Source organism: Natrix helvetica, assembly GCF_964273705.1.
Source record: "Natrix helvetica genome assembly, chromosome: 1".
NCBI classification, from domain to species: domain Eukaryota; kingdom Metazoa; phylum Chordata; class Lepidosauria; order Squamata; family Natricidae; genus Natrix; species Natrix helvetica.
The window spans coordinates 231,145,295-231,164,736 of record NC_138548.1 but is presented as its reverse complement, the minus strand read 5'-3'; the positions used below and the strand labels follow the sequence as shown (position 1 = coordinate 231,164,736).

Sequence of the window (19,442 nt, the reverse complement as noted above, 5' to 3'; positions counted from 1 at the left end):
TTTCTGACAAACCCAGACCCTACTCCAAGGCCGTTGTCCTTTAGTTGCTTTGCCAACAATATCCAATATCAACCCAATCCAACTGTTCATGAACAACAGAGATACTCTCAATTTTATGGGGCAATAACATAACCTAAGTGATGCTTATTGCTGCATTGGGTCTCTTTAATGTCAACAAGCTGTCCTGGTAAGCCTGAATTAACCTCAAATGTACCCGATTCAACTCCTAAATCATCCCTAATTCATGCTTTTCCTTCTGGCTAAGGAAAGCTTTCCACAGTTTTCCCCGCAGGAAAGCAATCTATCTATGGAAGTTTTCAAAGATCCGAAAGTCTCTAATGTCTTTTCCCAATAGCAGCTACTGTCAATGACATCTAAACTGTTGGTTTTTCTCTTGATCTTCCAGCTGTTTCTACAGCTGGCTCTTCCAGGACAATTTTTCTTTTCCCTGCCCCCTCCCCAATCCACTGCTTTGAAAGATCAGCTGTAAAAGTCAGTTCTGACAATTAGGGTTCCTCTGATTTCTCCTCAGTAGATTGATCGGATTGTGAAAATTATGTGTTATGTTCACAATTGACAAATGGATAGGAACACGAGGAAACAACAAACTTTAATTTTCATTCTGTGGAGAGGACTACACTGTCTCCTGAAAACTTCCCAATACTTTTTCAAGGGTTTTTGTTTGCAATCAATTAGTTCTCACCTTGCCCTAATAGCAGGGACAAAGGCCTGCAACATTTTATTCAGTGGTGGGATTCAATTTTTTTTACTACTGATTCTGTGGGCGTGGCTTGGTGGGCACAGCATGGCTTGGTGGGTGTGGCTTGGTGGGTGTGACAGGGGAAGGATACTGCAAAATCCCCATTCCCTTCCAATCAGCTGGGACTGGAGGCAGATAATAGATGGGCCAGTCAGAGGTGATATTTACCGATTCTCCGAACTACTCAAAATTTCCACTACCGGTTCTCCAGAACTGGTCAGAACCTGCTGAATACCAGCTCTGATTTTATTGCTTATTGGTTGATCAAATTGCTACACTCCCTATCATGACATGCTCTGTGGATTGGTTAGTTCAATCAAGATCCACATTTTCCTGGCATCTGCTCAGTAGTTTAGATCAAAGAAGCAGATCCACCTCAGTATATAAGGATGGTACAGACAGATCGCTGCAAACATTAAAAAAACAAACAAACCCTTGATAGCACACACCTGGAAAGCTTCCCTTAGAAAGATACTGAAGTCATTTCCGCACCAGTAGTTTATGGTGTCTTCTAGAATCAACCAACCATTATTGTGCCAAAATAATAGTAGCGAGGACAGGCTGTATATCACTTCACAATTGTTGGATGCTGCTATAAGTCACAAGTGTGGAAATGACCTATAACTAATTCATCAACGTACATTCCTCTCATGAACAAAATAACAAAATTAATACTTGAAGCCGTATTCCAGAGGGATTTTGTACAGAAGAGAGAGAATCGGGCAGGGAGTCGGAGGTTTCAACTAGATTAAAAGGGTAAGAATTATGGACAGGATTAGTTAGGACAATGTTTCTTGAGTTTTCTGCAATCATGGATCACTAAATAAATATTTTTTAAAAAAGATGTGGGGACTTCTCCCTTCAACAAAGCCCCCTTCCTTTATTTTCATATTGAAGGGCAGAGTAATTCACTGTTTGGTGATAGGATAGTTGTATATATAGATACATCCTATTCCATTGCATTCCCTGACCTTTCTCAGCCAAATTTTATATCAAACATTCAGTGTAAAAGTAAGTATTTATTTAGTAACATTTGAATAATATTATGAACCCAATAACAGCAACTCTTAGCACAATTTCTGCTACTCAATAATATTCCTCGGGAGAAATCACCTGAGGGAGAACGGATCCCCAGTTCACTAAATCTTAAAAACTGCATTTGCTGTTTGCATTTTTTGAGGGATCACTTGTGCAAAATCTCTGTTTTGATTGGACTCACATAATTGTGACCATTGTCAGTTTTCTGAATTTTAGGAGTCCTGTTGCTGCTTATGTTATCACTGGCACACTAAAAGTTCAGTTTACAGATACTGATCCATTGCCACAAAGCATCTGCAAAGTTCAGAAAATGAGAGGTGGGCTAAGGCAGTGAGCTGGTTCTGATGTGGCTAGTTCAGGGGTCAGCAACCTGTGGCTCTGGAGCCACAAGTGGCTCTTTCATCCTTCTGCTGCGGCTCCCTGTCACCGATCAGCTCCACAATTGATAGGGCTTTCGGTTAGGACAGGTAGAGGAAAAAGGATGCCATGCTAGGAGGAGACTCTATGGTGGGGGAACCGGACTTCCGGTTGACTCCAGAATTGAACAGGGAGCTTCCGGTTAGGACTTTTGTGGCTCTTTGGGTGTTTAAGGTTGCCGACCCCTGGGTTAGTTGATTGACAGTCAACATGGTGAGGCTTTGGTGAATCAGTAGTTTAGGGAATGAGATGCAAGATTGGCAGCTTTATCATTCATTTATTCATTCACGAAATGTATGTTTTGCTTCAATCCAAACAGCTGAGTTTATAAATAATAATTTTAGCAGTTAAAGATTCTGAGCTTGTCAGCTGGAGAGCTGATAGCATGGGTTTAAGATCTGAGGGCTGCATAAAGGGGTGAGCTCCCATTCCTGCCCTAGCTTCTGCCCACCTAGCAGTCTGAAAGCATGCAAATGCAAGTAGATAAATAGGTACTACTTCGGTGGGAAGGCAACAGTGTTCCGTGCGCCTCAGCATATGGTCATGTTGCCCATATGACTAAGGAAATATTTTCAGACAATGCTGGCTCCCTTGGCTGAGAAACCTGGCTGAGAGAGAGAGAGCATGAGGCACAAGGTCACCCTGCTGGCTTTCTTGGATCAGGCGGAACTAGAACTCACATACGCCTGATTTCTAGCCTGGTGTCTGAGTCACTAGACCAGTGTTTCTCAATCTTGGCGACTTGAAGATGTCCGGACTTCAACTCCCAGAATTCCCCAGCCAGCTGGCTGGGGAATTCTGGGAGTTGAAGTCCAGACATCTTCAAGTCGCCAAGGTTGAGAACACTGCACTAGACCAAATTGGTTACCTATCATTGACTATTCTGTACTTGTTATTGGACTGTTTACCAGCAGTTGGATTGTTTTTTAGCACTTGGTGCAGGGGTTAATTTCGTATAATTTTAAGAAATGCAAATGAAATCATCCAATTTTTTGTTGCTTTCCTTCTTATTCTGGATGGAATCCAGTCAAGGTCTTCTGGTAATGGAACAGCTTCCTTCAGTGGAAGCAGGGCACCAGGCCAGGTTGTGGGGTGAGCCCCTTTTGGTGTTCTGTGATTGTGTGGGGTGTGTGTTTGAGAGGGAGGGCGGGAGAGAGACAGACAGGCAGACAGAGACAGAGACAGAGATTTGAGTATTCAATAGGAATGAATGACTACCTGGATTGTTTTCGTGATTTTTTGGGGTAAGATTTTAGAAGTGGTTTGTCATTACCTTCTTTTGAGAGTTGAAAGAGTGTGTCTGGCTCAAGGTCACCCTATTTTTCTTTATGCCTAATGCAGAACTAGAAGTCACTGTCTTCCAGTTTCTAGCCTAATGGCTAGAAGCACTAGAGCAGATGAGCTCTTTTTAATTTCTCTCAAAGTGTTCCTGTTGTTTGATCACAGGTTATTTTATTGTTTATATCAGGTATGAGTGGGTGAGTGATTATATACACTAAAGTTAAGAAATACATGAAAAACAAATAACATGAAGAAGTGGGATGACTGGGGGAATAAGACTTCTCCCATGCAATCTTCCCAGGATATCTGGGCAGATTTTGGGGGAATTCTTAAAATGCTACAGCAGAAGAGGAAAGGAGTATGATGTATCTCTAGTTAACAAATTCAAATGCAATAGAATGTGACCACGCTTGCCACCTCCTGCATCTCAAAAATAATAAGACCTCCCGGGACTTCCGGTTCCGGCGGCTACGGCGACAGGCAAGCCTTTGCCTGCTCCCGCTCTCCCGGTGGGCTTCCCCCGCTTCTGGGGGGGCACAGGACGCCCCGGAGAGGTGTCCTGCCGAGGGAACGGCTCGCGGAGGGTCCTGGCGTCGTCGGCGGCTGGCGGGGGCTTCTCCGCTTCGTTCTAGGCACCGGGGAGCAGTTTCGGAGGGCGCCCGTGTGCGCGCGCCTCGCCCCATGCCGATCGGAGAACGCGCTATTGAACGAAGCAGCGGCAATGTGGTGAGAGGCTTCCCTTCTCCATTCCCTCTATTTTGAATTTATGGACCCTTCAGCATTTTTTTAAAAAAAAAGTTAAACTTTCGGACTTCTGCTAGAGGTGCGGCTAGAGGGAGGGGGATTTCCCCCCCTCCCTTGGACAAGCGGCTTGAGAAGATTTTGCTTTCGCCCTCAGGGGAAGGAGGAGGGGGGAGAGCCAACTAATGATGCCTCACCCTCATAAAAGTGACTTTCATTGGACTTAGCTCCAGAACCTATGGGTGAACTGAGAACTTTTTGAACTTTTAAAACTTTATTATGCCTCTGAGCCCAAAGCTGGCAGGGCAAGATGGCACACTTCCGTTGTCTTCATGAACTGTGAAACCTGACTCCACCTTTAAAATTCAGGCTTCCGGTCTTTGTCTCCGAGTCACCCAGAGGAATCTCTTGTGGATTGTTCTTTTCTGAACTCTTTGGGGAAAAAATTTTCATCTATTGCTAGACTGACTAAAGAAATCCCCATCTGTTTGGATCCTCTGCCTTCTGGATTCGCCTGCCTGCTCTACTTCTCCAGCTGCCCAGTCTCTATTTTGACTGATTTCCTTGCTTTAAAAACCATGTCTCCAAAAAGACCACCTCCTGGAAAGCCTGGATTTGCTACTTCTGCCCCAACGTCTGCAACGTCTAGCCCAGCTACACAGTCAAAGATAACAGAACTGATGCAACCCAAGACTACAGAAATAGACTTTCAACAAATGCTTCAACAAATTCTACAGGGCCAGGAGGAAATTAAGAAACAGTTAAGGGAAATGAAAGATGAAATTAAACAGAACCAAGCCCAAATCTCTAAGAACTCACAGAGACTGGACCTTGTGGAGGGTGGGGTGGCGGAGGCGAGGGGGGGGGTAGAGGCTTTACAGAAGGGGAACAAAGAACTTGACATCCAACAAATGAAAATAGAGTTTGAGAGAATGTCCTTTTATCTTAGATTTCAAAATGTAATAGAAGCAGATGGGGAAAACATAAGGGACATTATGACTAATATTTTAGCTGAATACATACACAAAGATAAACAGCAGATGGAATGGGAGATAGACCTAGCTTATAGAGTGAATTCAGCATATGCCAGAACACATAATGTACCCAGGGAGGTTCACATTAAATTCCTTAGGAAAACCACAAGAGATGAAATTCTGGGTGTGCAAAGGGGGCAAACATTGACATACTGTGACAGGGAGATAACCATTCTAAAGCAGATTCCCAAAAAAATTAGGGAAAAAAGGAAAAATTATTCGCAATTGGCGAATAAATTATACCAGAAGGGGGTGTGGTTTAGATGGTTGATGCCTGAAGGTATGCTGATATTCTGGGAGGAGACAAGAATCAGAATTAATACACCCATAGAGGCACAGGCCTTTATGGAAAAAAATAAAGCCAACCTAGAAAAAACAGAAGACACCACAACGGTCATACAGGACACGGGAGGGGCCGGAGCTCTGCCAGCGGGGGGTGAAGGGTCAACACCAAGAAAGCTCAGATCACAAAAATAAATAAGAAAATCACAATGTTATAAACAGACCGAAAGTAAAAATGAATTTATAACTAGACTATATATTATAACTATATAAATTGATTGAAAATTATTTTTTCTAGAATTAAGATGCTGACTTTTTATGATTATGTATTAAGATTTGATATTTTGATGTAACCTAGGAGTTTGGAGGGAGGGGGCGTCTGCCACATTTGCAACTGCCAAAATTTGTAATTCCACCTACCCTTTTCCACATAAATGTTTTTAAAAAAACCAATAAAACTTTTTGAAAAAAAAATAATAATAATAAGACCTCCCCAAAAATAAGGCCAAATGCTTATTTCAGGGGTCAAAAGAAAATAAGACCCTGTCTTATTTTTGGGAAAACATGGCTATTTAATTTACAGTTGGTTCACTGTCATTCCTCATTGTTGAGAGACAGCCCCCTTGGATTGCTCAGGTTTTTTTCTTTTATTAACCCCTCAGTTTTGCTCTCAAGGAAGTTGTTCCATCAACTGAAACAATCCTTCTGTGGAAAAAATAAGCCTGAATATTTAGCAACATCAAGTGAAAGATGACTAATACCTTACACAACGACCTAGTACAGTCTTTTGCAATCTAGTATGCTTTGGGCTACAAGTCTATCATCTTTACTCAGTTTAAGAACGTATCAAAGAAATGCAAATCAAAGCATACAATTATGTAATTTTTTGATTAATCAAATCAAGCCTATTATTGATTTGATTAATCAAAAAAAAATCGTAAGAAATACAATCAGATTACTTTAGTGGCTAACATCCTATTCAAATGCATTGGATGTATGGATCCAATATAATAATTTCTGGGGGGAAAACAGACTGTGGATGATTCCTGAAACTAATATCATGAACATTTCTCTTCTTTTCCAGTGTTCACTATCAATAAAGTTTCACTCCAGGCTTTTCCACAAAACGAAGTGCGCAATGGAGAACAAATCATCCTTAACTGTTCTGTAGACATTAGCAAGAATGAACATTTCCGACTGAATTACACGTTTTCATTTTTCAAGAATGGTGACCTTCTGTTTACTAACATGGTTGAACAAGATAGCGCTCGATATACAATCTCACAAGCTAGATTTTCTTCTTCAGGAGACTATGAATGTTCATTAAGTGTTGAGGAGAAAAAAAAATCCAGTGACCCTTTGACCATTAAAGTTGAAGGTAGGTATCTCTATACTTTAAGGAATAACTCGGGTATTAAAATTGTTTCTTATAGATAGGAAAGATTAAATACAAATTTTCCTTGTATTTTTACCACAGTCCTTTTTTCTAATTTTCCCTCCTTATTTTCCTTCCTTCCTTTCTCTTTCTTTCTTTCTTTTTCTTTCTTTCTTTCTTTCTTTCTCTCCCTCTCTCTCTTTCTCTTTCTTTTCTTTTCTTTCTGCTTATTCCAGAAAATCTTTTTGTGTTATTTTTCATTTTCTTTACTTAACATATTTTAGCATTTTTCCTGGAAAGCACCCAACCTTATCACTTGTGTCCCATGTTTTTCATAATCACGTCTTCCTGGCGTTTTTCTGTGGATGTAGCTTCTCTTGTGTAAAATTCTATTGGGACTGCAGATTTTTATTCAGTTGTTTTTTGAAAATCCTTTTATTCTACCATTTAGATTACAAATCTCCAAAGCAATAAAACAGCCTTTCCCAAGTCTGCACTACAAGGAAGCAATCCAAAGAGGTTTCGCAACACTTCAGTGGCATTTGGCTCTAATCCATAAAGAAACCATGACATACAAAATGGCTTTCTTTAGGTGATACTTTTCCCAAAGAAAGTTGCTCTTTTTTCACTTTATCAAAACGATCTCTCTGTCAGTTGCTATTTGCCTCTTTGGGCTATTTTTTTCTCCTGCCTTAATTATTTTTATAAATAACTGATACCTAATGCTCCTTCCTCCTCCTATTTTCCTCACAACAACAACCCTGTGAGCAGTGGTGACATTAATTTTTTTTTACTACTGGTTCTGTGGGCGTGGCTTGGTGGGCATGATGTGGCTTGGTGGGCGTGGCTTGGTGGGCATGGCAGGGGAAGGATACTGCAAAATCTCCATTCCCTCCCCACTCCTGGGGCCAGCCAGAGGTGGCATTTGCTGGTTCTCTGAATTACTCAAAATTTCTGCTACCGGTTCTCTGAACTACTTAAAATATCTGCTACCGGTTCTCCAGAACCTGTCAGAACCTGCTGGATTTTACCTCTGCTTGTGAGGCTAGTTGGGCTGAGAAAGAGACTGACTGCCCCAAAGTCATCCAGCTGGCTTTTCATGTCCAAAGTGGCATTAGAACTCATGATTCTTTGGTTTCTAGCCCTGTGCCTTAACCAACATGGTTCTCCAGTTTTTTTACAATTTGTCATAACTTATAACGTCTTATAACAACTTCAAAAAAAAAAAGAACTTTAGAAGAAGATCTTTAGAAAGAAAAGATCCAAGATGCTAGGCTTCCTTTTTTTCAAAGCTGGAAAAAACAGCTTGAGCTCGAGATTTTTCACGTATTAACACATGAAAATTCCAAGATCAAGCTGTTTAAAATGGCTTCCAGCTTGTCACTTGCAAATATATAATTTAATTCATGAATGCTTCTCTATTTTGAAGGCATAGTGAAGCCGATATTGAGTGTCCAGAAAACAGCTGTGATGGAAGGTGAAAATGTACTTTTACGCTGTGAAGTGCCAGAAGAAAAGCCACCTTTCTATTTCACATTTTATAAAACTGCACAGTCTGCAAATGGAGTTGTACATGAGAGGAAACGAACATCGCAACATGAAAATTTTGTTGAGTTAGAATTTCCCATCGATGCCGGAGACAGTATTTTATATTTTGATTGTGCTGTCCAGATGAATTCAATGGAAGGATCTCAAACCTCGGAGCGCAGTAACCGAACAATTGTCACCGTTACTGGTAAGTTAGTCAGGCTTTTAATTTCAAAACTAATAAGTAAAATTATGCTTTTTGATTTTGTTTAAAAAATGCTGCAAACTGAGTTGTAAATTCCCATCATCCCAGATAAACACATGCTCAGGGTAAGCCCAACCAGCCTAAATATATTCTCTTCCACATTTTTTTTACACTTTAAGGAATCACTTAGTAATAGTTCTTTCTACATCTCATACCTCTTGTCAACTTGGCTTGTAGGAGCCAACTCGAAATTTAAATCGATGAAATATTCCTACATGTCAAATCAATAAAATATCCTTAAATATTTCTAAAAGTTAAATAAATGAAATCAATGAAATATTCCTAAAAGGGAAACCTATGAAAGACCCCAATTTTCTAAGATGCAGTTCTTGGTTCGGTGGTTTGACTCCCGAGTGCTGCGTAATGGAGTGAGCTCCTGTTACTTGTCCCAGCTTCTACCAACCTAGAAGTTCGAAAGCATGTAAAAATACAAGTGGAAAAATAGGGACCACCTTTGGTGGGAAGGTAACAGCATTCCATGTGCCTTCGGCGTTTAGTCACGCTGGTCACATGACCATGGAGACATCTTCAGACAGCGCTTGCTCTTAGGCTTTCAAACAAAGATGAGCAACCACCCCCTAGAGTCGGGAACGACTAGCACATGTATATATTTATTTCAAATTTATACAGTCTTTGTCATCATCAGGAAAAAAAAACACAAGATAGGAACACAGGAACATCATGGGGCAAATTAAACAGTATACAGAGCACACAGAAGAAAAAAAGGAGGGGAAAAAAGAAAACTCCCCCTTTATATTTACAGCAACCAATCATAGCATAGATTGCATCATGCATGAGTCAGCACTCTCTAATCAACTACAACTGTGGGTTCTGACCTATTGTACACTTTACTGTTCCAGCTATTAAATTCAATATCCTAACATATTGATAAATAATTGCTATGCCAGATGGATCTCTGAATCAAAAAGGCGGTTTTCAAATTGTCAGAGATATTCCAAGCATGTTAGCTCACTTTTGATTGAAAATACAAGAACTGCCGAAATCAGTGGTTCTATATTATCTCTGATGCTGGCAGTCATACACTATATTGCCAAAAGTATTCGCTCACCCATCCAAATAATCAGAATCAGGTGTTCCAATCACTTCCAAGGCCACAGGTGTATATAAAATCAAGTCCCTAGGCATGCAGACTGTTTTGACAAACATTTGTGAAAGAATGGGTGGCTCTCAGGAGCTCAGTGAATTCCAGCGTGGAAGTGTGATAGGATGCCACCTGTGCAACAAATCCAGTCGTGAAATTTCCCTCGCTCCTAAATATTCCACAGTCAACTGTCAGCTGTATTATAAGAATGTGGAAGTGTTTGGGAACGACAGCAACTCAGCCATGAAGTGGTAGGCCACGTAAACTCGTCCAACATCAGTGTGTGACCTCATAAATGCGCTTCTGGAAGAATGGTCAAAAATTCCCATAAACACACTCCTAAACCTTATGGACAGCCTTCCCAGAAGAGTTGAAGCTGTTACAGCTGCAAAGGGTGGACTGACGTCATATTGAACCCTATGGATTAGGAATGGGATGTCACTTACAGTAAGTTTATGTGCGAGTAAAGGCAGGTGAGCGAATACTTTTGCCAATATAGTGTATATTTTAAAATCAATTAAAGTTTTTTGTCAAATTCCTCCACTGTTCACAGCAGGGTTTTGAACAGAACTAAATGTCAAACTATCTTAAGTCCTCAAAGATCATTACAGAAATTAAAACAACCATTAGTCTTGTGACATCTTAAAGAGTTACCACTACATTTGCACAACTTTGTCAGATGTCTACTGTTTTGTCCTGAGAAAGTAATACTATATATGGTTCTTTGTATCCTTCTGCAGTTGATGGGTTTTTTTGCATGGACCAGCTGATTAATACATGCTATGATAAGAATGTCACAATTTTTAACCCAGGGAAAATAAAGGACATTGCACATAACCGTGGTTTTCATTCCAACAACTGTTTTCAACCATTCCACAATTGCTCTTTTTGTTACTGATGAGGCTTGAAAGCATCTCATGAACTCATGGGTTTGCCCTCAAGTTGACCAATGGGCAGCACCAAAAACCCTCCAATTGTTTCACCTTTTCCCTGTTTTTCTAGTGATTTCTAAGTCATGTGAATGTCTATTGTTCCAAGGAGCTACCATGTTGTTCTTCAACTCCACTAAAAGAGTAGCAAAGGGTAGGGTGAGGAGCACGGTGGTTTGCATGGTTAGGATGCTGAGTTGGAGGTTAGCAAGCCTGTGTTTGAGACCCGAATGCTGCCTTGGGGCAGGGTTGAGCTCCTGTCCTTTGCTCCAGCTTCTGCTGGGAACATGAAAGGAGTCCCCTACTGGGTTTCCCCTGAGCAATGGTGATGTCACTGGCTAAATCTTTCAACCAGGAAGCGCCTTGGTGCTTCTGACATACCGTAAGTACTCTGCTATGCTAAGGGTAGGGCGCTATCTTTAGAAACCAATAAGCAGAACAAGGCAAGAATGCCCAGCAGGTCTGCATCCACCCCTAAGTCCCAAAATCCATGCCACTGAATTGTCTCCACATTTTTTGTCATTTTTTTTTGCACCCCAAAAGGATGAGAAGTTAACTGGCTCTACTGCGTTATAGACACAACCACACATTTGTTTTTGTGGGTACAGAGCTTAAACTAGAAGTAGTGGAGATGTTGCAGGTAGGGGAAACCACCTCAAATATTTCATCACTATTATTTTCTGCAAGTCCGTTCACTAACATTAAGCAGCAGAGGTGGAATTTTATTAAAATGTTGTAATGCAATTTATCCTTGGTTGAACAGACATAAATATTTCTTAGAACATTGTGTATGTCCCTTAATAATCTCCCCAGCGTGAGAATAAATTCAACAAGGGTACAGAGTTATGTTATGAATGGTCTTATTTTTGTATAAACTCATGCAATGGCCTGGATTTAAAGATAAAAAGTTGGTTTAGATCATACTTTGACGTGTGTATGTGAGAGAGAGGGAGAGGGAGGGAGGGAGGGAGAAGGAGAGAGAAAGAAAGAACAGGCAAGATAGTGATTACCCCTTGTTCCTTTTGTATATATGTCAATGTTGCATGCATGTAGAAAGGAGTAGGGCAGGACTTTCATTACACAATTGAAATTACCATCTCAATACACACACACAAACACACACACAAACACACCATTGGACAGCAAGTGCTTAAACCAAATGCATATTTTCCCAGAGTCTCAACAATACCAATAAATAAATAATAGTACGCCCGATTAACCATAAATAACAATTATTTTTACTTCTTTATTTAATCTTTACTTTTATCCTTCCCATCCTTCCCTTTCCTCAGTCCTTTATATGGATAATACTACATATATCTAAAGAAGTGGACCATAGTCAATGACATCTTAAATTCTTAATTAGCTTATACAATGTGCAAGAAATTTTATAACCAAATATATTTTATTCTTTATACTGTTTCCATCTTCCCCTTAAAATATTAACAGATCTATAATAGTCTGAGAATCAGTGTCTCCACTAGATAATTAAGAATCAAGCTGAAATTAAGTTAATCAACTAAAATTGGCAAACTTCCTCAAATAAGTTACCTTATCCACATATCAAAGGATCAGGTCTGCAAACACGCTAGAGTTAATTAAATGAGGTCTCTCAGAGGAGCTCCATAGTCACAAGAATAAATATACTACGCACACCCCTCAAGTGTCATCCCAGAATCAGCACATGACACACAGACAAGCTCCCCCTATAAAAAAAAAACCTGTTGCTGTACCCCATTTCTTTGCAGCTTGCCCTTAAATGCAAACTGTTTTGCTTTTAGGAATAAATATTTCTTCTTTCCTCACAGCTGTTTGAATCTCATTTTTGTTCATACGCAGCCCCAGCTTGAGTTGGAAGTCCTAATTATTTTTCTGACAGCTGCCACAATGCCCAGACTCAAATTTTTTTTTTTAGCGGAGTAACATAACCACCTCTCTGGAACCTTTCCATATGCTGTTGTTTTGTGTGTTTTTTTTAAATTATGATAGATTGGCTTCTTTTTTTTTTTTTTTTGCAGAACCATTTCTTGTTCCTAAAATAACCATCAACCCATCACAGAATATTACCGAAGGGGATAAGATCTGCATAACATGTTCAACCGTCCTACTTCACCAGGATCAAACTGAAATTATCTTGCAGAAAAATAAAACAATTCTGAATAGCACAAAGGGCAGAGAGACCCTGATATATTGCAAGGTAGTCAAGATGGAAGACAATGGCAATTATATTTGCAAAGTGGAGCATGGAAGTGTATCTAAAATCAACAAAGAAGAACTTGTGGTGACTGGTAAGAGATTTCTCCATCTTGCTTTAATAACTTGCGGCCTGATCTTAATCTATGTTTTCACTAATTATGGAGTAGAATATCTACTTTTTCATGATATGAATTTATCGTATGGAATGGATCATACTGCCGGTTTTACTAACGGTTCACAACCTGCACACAACGCACATGCACTCACTTTGCTCACACATGCCCGGACGTGTGTGCACTGTTCAATGTAAATTGTTCTCCGCGCATGCGCAGAACAACTGAAAACCAAAATTGCAGCAGCCCAGCGGCAGCGAGGAAACCGGTTCGGGGGCGTGGCAGGCCTGGATTGCTTCTGGTTCTGCAACCCATGCCTGAATTCCACTACTGGTTTGGCCAAACCAAACCGAACCGGGAGCTACCCACCTCTGGTATGGATGAGTTCTAGTCAGAGTGGCTTCATGATGTCCTACGATGTCCTTCATACCTTCTGGAGCTATATCAGGTGAACCCAGCAGAAAAAAAAGGGAGCATCTAAACACACATGCTTTTCTTTTCCTGAAGGTTTAAGTACAGCAGGATTGGGCATTCCTATACCACAGTTCTGGAAATAGACACAGAAGGTGTTGCTTGTTTTTTTAGGCAAGCTGTAGGCTATGAAGACAATATTGCCTTGCCTAGGAGTAAGGCAGTTGAGTCCTTCAGCCCATCATGAATCCACTTGAAAACTTGGGAAGGGCACAGTAGACAATAACATTTACCAGGAGCACTTTTCAAACTCAGAAATAGCATTCGGGTTGCTTTTGAGCCATCTCATGGAGTCTGTGGGCAAATATGAATGACTCCAATGTAGTGCATACCTTAAGACCTGCTTCAGCAAGTCTTCCTTCCTTCTATGGGCCTTCCTTCTATGATAGGGTAACATTACAGTACAGGTAGTCCTCAACTGACGACTTACAATTCATTTAGTGATCATTTGAAGTTACAACTGTGGAAAACAACAAAAGGCTTGTTCTTGCAACATATGCTTAGAAAAATAATGTGCCTTAGAATTAACAAGAAAGAGTAAAAGTTAGAAGAAGAGGAAATGTCTTAGAAAGAAAAGCTAGCTGATAGAAACATGGCAGCTGGCAGTTTAACCACAAGAGCTTACAGAGAAGCATAGGATAAAGAAACTAACTGCTTATTTCAGTTTCTTGTGCCGATGCAAATGGGTTACAACAGTGATGGCTAACCTTTTTGGGCTCGGGTGCTGAAAGTGTGCGTGTGCGTTCCCACACCCATAATTCAATCCCCCCCGCACCTCCCCTCGCATCATGCATGACCCACCCACCCCGCTGCCTTGCCACCCCCACCCCTACTTCTGGTAGGCCCGTTTTTCACCCTTCCTAGGCTTTGGATGCTTTCCTGAAGCCTGAAGAGGGTGAAAAAGCCCCCCCCCCAGCCCTCCCAAGGCCCTTTGAAAGCTAAAAATCAGTTGGCCAGTGCACTCATGAGTGCTGCAGCTGACCTAGGGCAATGGCTCGTGTGCCCTCAGAGATGGCTCTGCGTGCCACCTGTGCCACGCATTCCATAGGTTCGCCATTACGGGGTTACAAGAAAGCAGGATCTGTGGGCTACTCACTGCTAAAAGCAAACAAGGGAAAAGTGGAACTAATGGAAACAGGGAGGGGATTCAGGTGAGTGAAACAGGCATTCCGGAATGGTTGTGAACCTTATGGCCCTTTTCAAATTGGGAAAACAAGGGAGGGACTTGCACTTCTGGCTGAGGGAATGAAATGCTGCTGGAATCTATCTTTGGGTGTGCCTACTTTGCTAGCCACCCACTCTTGAAAAAAACATATTTTTCAATAAGCTGCTTGCAGCTTCACTCAATGACTTTGTCAAATCTCTGAGTGGTGAGTTCTGTTTCTCACACAACGGCAGTGAAAAAAGTGACTTATGACCAGTTTTCAAACTTGCATCACTGTCACGCCAGTACCCCCACAGTCACATACCGCATTTTTCAGCGTATAAGACGGACCTTCTTCAACCAAAAAAGAGGGTGAAAATCTGGGTGCGTCTTATACACTGAATACAGCATTTTTAGCCTCCCGAAACCACGCCCCCTTTGCAAAAATGGCTGTGCATAGCCTTTAGGAGACTTCCAGAGTGTTCCTGGGAGCTGGGAGGGCAAAAATGAGCGAAATATGGATTATTTTTTGCTTGTTTTTGCCCCCCCCCACAACTCCTGGGAGCACTCTATAAGCCTCCTAAAAGCTATGCATGCTCTTTTTTTGACAAAAAAATGGGCCCGTTTTCATGAAAAATTGGCTGTTTTGGGGAGGTCTGCAGAGGGCAAAACCTTTTTTTTTATTTGCCTCTTCAAAATCTTGGTGCGTCTTATACTCCGGTGTGTCTTATTCTCCGAAAAATACACTAATCAAGGTTTGGATTCGTGGCAACTGGCCATGTATTTATGACCGTTGCACTGTTCCGGGGTCATGTAATCACCCTTTCTAACCTTCCCAGCTGATAAGCCAAGTCAATGGAGGAAACCAGATTTGCTTAATGACTACAGGATACAAATAACAACTGCATGATTTCGCTTACCAACCATAACAAAAAAGTTGAAAACGGGGGCAAAACAACTGCCTTGCTTAATAATGGCAACTTTGGGCTCAGTTGTGGTCGTATGTTGAGGACTACTTGTACTTTTTAAAGTGAATGAGTATTGCAATGCTTGTAGTTTTAACGTATTTTAAGATTTAAGTTTACGTCTTTTGGGGAAATGTTCTATTATTTTTATGATTTCTCTTATTGTTTCCATTGTACTGTGGATGTCTTTTTAGAAGAGTACATAAACATTAATCCAAATTTCCTGGAAGAAACGAAAGCCACCTTCCAGTCCTTTGGCAGCGAGCAAGTGAACAAACAAGCGCATTTAGCGTTCTTAGAACGAAAGTGAATCATCCAGAGTTTCCTGACAGCGACAGGGAAAATTAGATCCAGAGAAAAATGCTGAAAGGGTGGCATTGGGGCCAGTATCACCCATGCATGAAATTTAAACAATAACCTTGTAAACAATGCCTTGTAAAAAGTGCCAATTATCTCAGTTAAAAGGCAGTGATGCATTATAATGTAATAACATTTATATTTCCAGATTCCGAAAACCAAATCTGTTTAAAATTCTGAACTTAAGCCAATAATAGAGAGACTTGCTATCTTTACCAAGGGTTTGAGGCATTGCCTGGGGGCTGCATGGCTACCTGAGTGATGCACAGAGAATACTGACATACATAAGCCCTTTTACAGAGCAGGAAACCCATGGACTCAATAGCTTCTTTCAATAGATTGTCGTTCCCCTATTATTTCTGCAAACTTGAGGGTGGCAAATTTCTATTGGGCAATAAAGCTTCTGTTTTGGCTATTAAAAACAGAAAAAGGCAGCTTGGTTTTGTAAGCTGCCAAGAATCACTGAATTGTGGCAGGTCACACATTTCATAGATAAATGTGCAGTCTGCGCCTGGGGTACTAAGACTTGATATCCCATGCATTATGTACTGATATGGAAGGAGCTTTGTACATTGCAATTATTAGAGTTAACCTGCTCCTCCTCTCTCTCATCTCTACAATCACTTTACAAATTCCTCCTCACTATAATTCCAGTGATGATGATATGCATTCAGTCATGTCTGATTCTTGGCGACTCTATGGGTCCCATCTCTCCACCTCTTCTGATCTTCCACAGCTTCTTTGGGTTGCTCTGTGCTCTGGCTGGTGTCAACTTTGATGGTGATAATTCCAGCACTATTAACTTAATATTCCCTGTTGGTTGACAGGGGGGGGGGGGGGGGAATCTGTGTTTGGAACCATTATTCAAGAATTTTGAGCATATGCTCCCACTAATTATTTTAATGCTTGTTTGTTGTTGTTGTTTTGGTTCTGAAAGGGTGGTTCACACTCTGTAAAACTAACATTCAATGACATAGCTTAGTCCCTGAAGGGGCTGGGTATCTTTGCTGGATTGCAACTCATGCAAGCAAGCATGAGTGTCTCTGGATTTAGGGGTGAAGCTAGTTCTGGATTTGTGCCATTGATAACTCTATAAGGCCTAGTAATCCTCCCAGGCAAACCTGGTGTACAATATGGGGATCCTCCTGTACTCATGAGTTCTAGTCAAGGAATAGTTGGTAGCTACGCCTAAAAGGTCAGGACACAGTGGCTCAGTGGCTACGACGTTGAGCTTGCCGATCAGAAAGGTCGGCAGTTTGGCTGTTTGAATCCCTAGTGCCACGTAACGGAGTGAGCTCCCTTTTACTTGTCCCAGCTTCTGCCAACCTAGCAGTTCGAAAGCAGGTAAAAATGCAAGTAGAAAAATAGGGACCACATTTGGTGGGAAGGTCACAGCGTTCCGTGCGCCTTCGGTGTTTAGTCATGCAGGCCAAATGACCATAGAGAACATCTTTGGAGAGCGCTAGCTCTTCGGCTTTGAAACAGAGATGAACACTGCCCTCTAGAGTCGGGAATGACTAGCACGTATGTGCGATGGGAATCTTTACCTTACCTATGCCTAAAAGGTAGAAAGGTGAAGGTTTCCCTGTCCAGTTGTGTCCAGCTCTAGGGAGCAGTATTCATCTCTATTTCTTAGCCAAGAGAACCAGCGTTGTCGAAAGACATTTCCCATGGTCATGTGACCAGCAAGGCTATATGCGTGGAATGGTATTACTGTTTCACTGTCCCACCGAAGTGATACTTATTAATCTACTCACATTTGCATGCTTTCGAACTGCTAGGTGGGCAGGAGATTTGCACAAATCCATCTTATGTACCAGTTGTGTCTTTTCTTGGATCTGCTGGTGCCTTAGTCACTTCCAGATTGAATTACTGCAACACCCTGTCTTGGAAGGCATTTGAACCCTTCAATTGGTCCAGGAAACAATTGGCATGCATAGTATTGAGTACACTTCAAGTTTGATTTAGACTTATCCGCAACGGAGCGTAGGTGTCGACGCATATCTACACTGGGAAGAGATTGATGGATAAATGTAGTTTGCAGATAGTTGCAGGTGGGTTGACGTGCAGGCGTCCCAAATCTTAACTATGTATTGTGTGGAGCTGCCTGTCCTGCATGCTGATTGGTTGATTCGTGTTGGGAGGCAAGTAGAAAGCAAGTCACATTGTTGTTTGAGCGCCCCCTAACCAACAAGTTAACATTTACAGAAGTATAATGCAATAGTTATCCTGCTGTCTCCGAATAACAGACGAATACGTTCTCTGACGGTGTTGATGCAGAAGTCTAAATCACGTCTATGCAACTCCACTGGGTGTAAGGTGCCGGCTATAATTTTTAAGTTCGTATATAGCAGAGGGCGAGAACTGCCTCACCCCAGTCATGTCTGCCTGTCCCATCAGGGCACCTATACTTCAGGTCTTCTCGCTGATATAGAGCATCTTGCAGGAGCCTAGGAGGGACAGAAACAGTAAGAAACAGTATTTCCTACCCCTGCCCCAGATCTAAATGGTTCTGAGCCGCATGGCCTTTCAGAAGTTTATGAAATCCTGGTTACCCCTCCATCATGAGAACCAGGCTGTTAGCAGAGGCCAATATCCATGCTTTTGAGACTGTATTTGGGAAGTGCAGCTTAGCAGTAACAGAGTTGGAAGGGACCTCGGAGGTCATCTAGTCCAACCCCCTGCTCATGCAGGTGACCTATACTAGAAATTGAATTGTTGAATTGCCTGATCGACAAGCTCAGCGCCTTAGCCACTGAGCCACCTAGCCAGGCAGTGCTTTGACTGCTGCTTTATGTCGATTGTTTGCTTAAGATGGGTAGCTGTATACATTTTTCTAAACAAACAAATACCTTCAAGCTCCCTTTCCCTTTCCAGGTCAATAATTTATGTTCTCTCATTATTTTGCAGAACTGTTTTCCAAACCGATGTTAGTGGTTAATAAAACCAAATGGGACGAAAACAGCATCGTAGAAATTCAGTGTCAAGTGAATGGTTCAATGCCGATCAGTCTCTCACTCATAAAGGACAACAAAACATTGGTAAACTCCAGCAGCTACAAAGCTAAACTCCGTGTATCTGACAGTGGAAGCTACGTGTGCAGAGCAGAGATAAACAACATTTCCAAGGAAAGTGACCCAGTGTTTCTCCGTGTTTATGGTAGGTTGATTTAAAGATGTTAAACTCTCTGTTTTTCCTTCCGCCTTCTCTAACCTGGAGCTCTTCTAGATATAAATAAAGGAGAATATTTGTAGCTCAGGGTTCAAAATGAGGTCCCCTTGATGCCCTCTGAGCTTGCTTGTTTTCTTGCAGACGTTTCATTACCCAAAGTAGGTAACATCATGATGTTACTTAGTTTGGGTAATGAAATGTCTTCAAGAAAGCAAGCAAGCTCAGAGGGCATCAAGGAGCCCTCTTTTGATATGGTGAGAGTCAGGACAACTAG

General features: G+C 41.4%; 1 protein-coding gene across 1 annotated transcript in view; it reads left to right on the top strand.

The window, feature by feature from the left end:
* Nucleotides 1-6,668: 6,668 nt before the first annotated feature.
* Nucleotides 6,669-19,442, top strand: part of PECAM1 (platelet and endothelial cell adhesion molecule 1) — a 48,068-nt gene continuing 35,294 nt past the window's right edge. The window contains exons 1-4 of the mRNA XM_081934405.1: nt 6,669-6,931; nt 8,358-8,663; nt 12,770-13,039; nt 18,908-19,156. Coding sequence (XP_081790531.1) covers nt 6,802-6,931; nt 8,358-8,663; nt 12,770-13,039; nt 18,908-19,156 — 955 coding nt within the window. The 5' untranslated portion in view covers nt 6,669-6,801. The remainder of the gene's footprint in view (nt 6,932-8,357; nt 8,664-12,769; nt 13,040-18,907; nt 19,157-19,442) is intronic.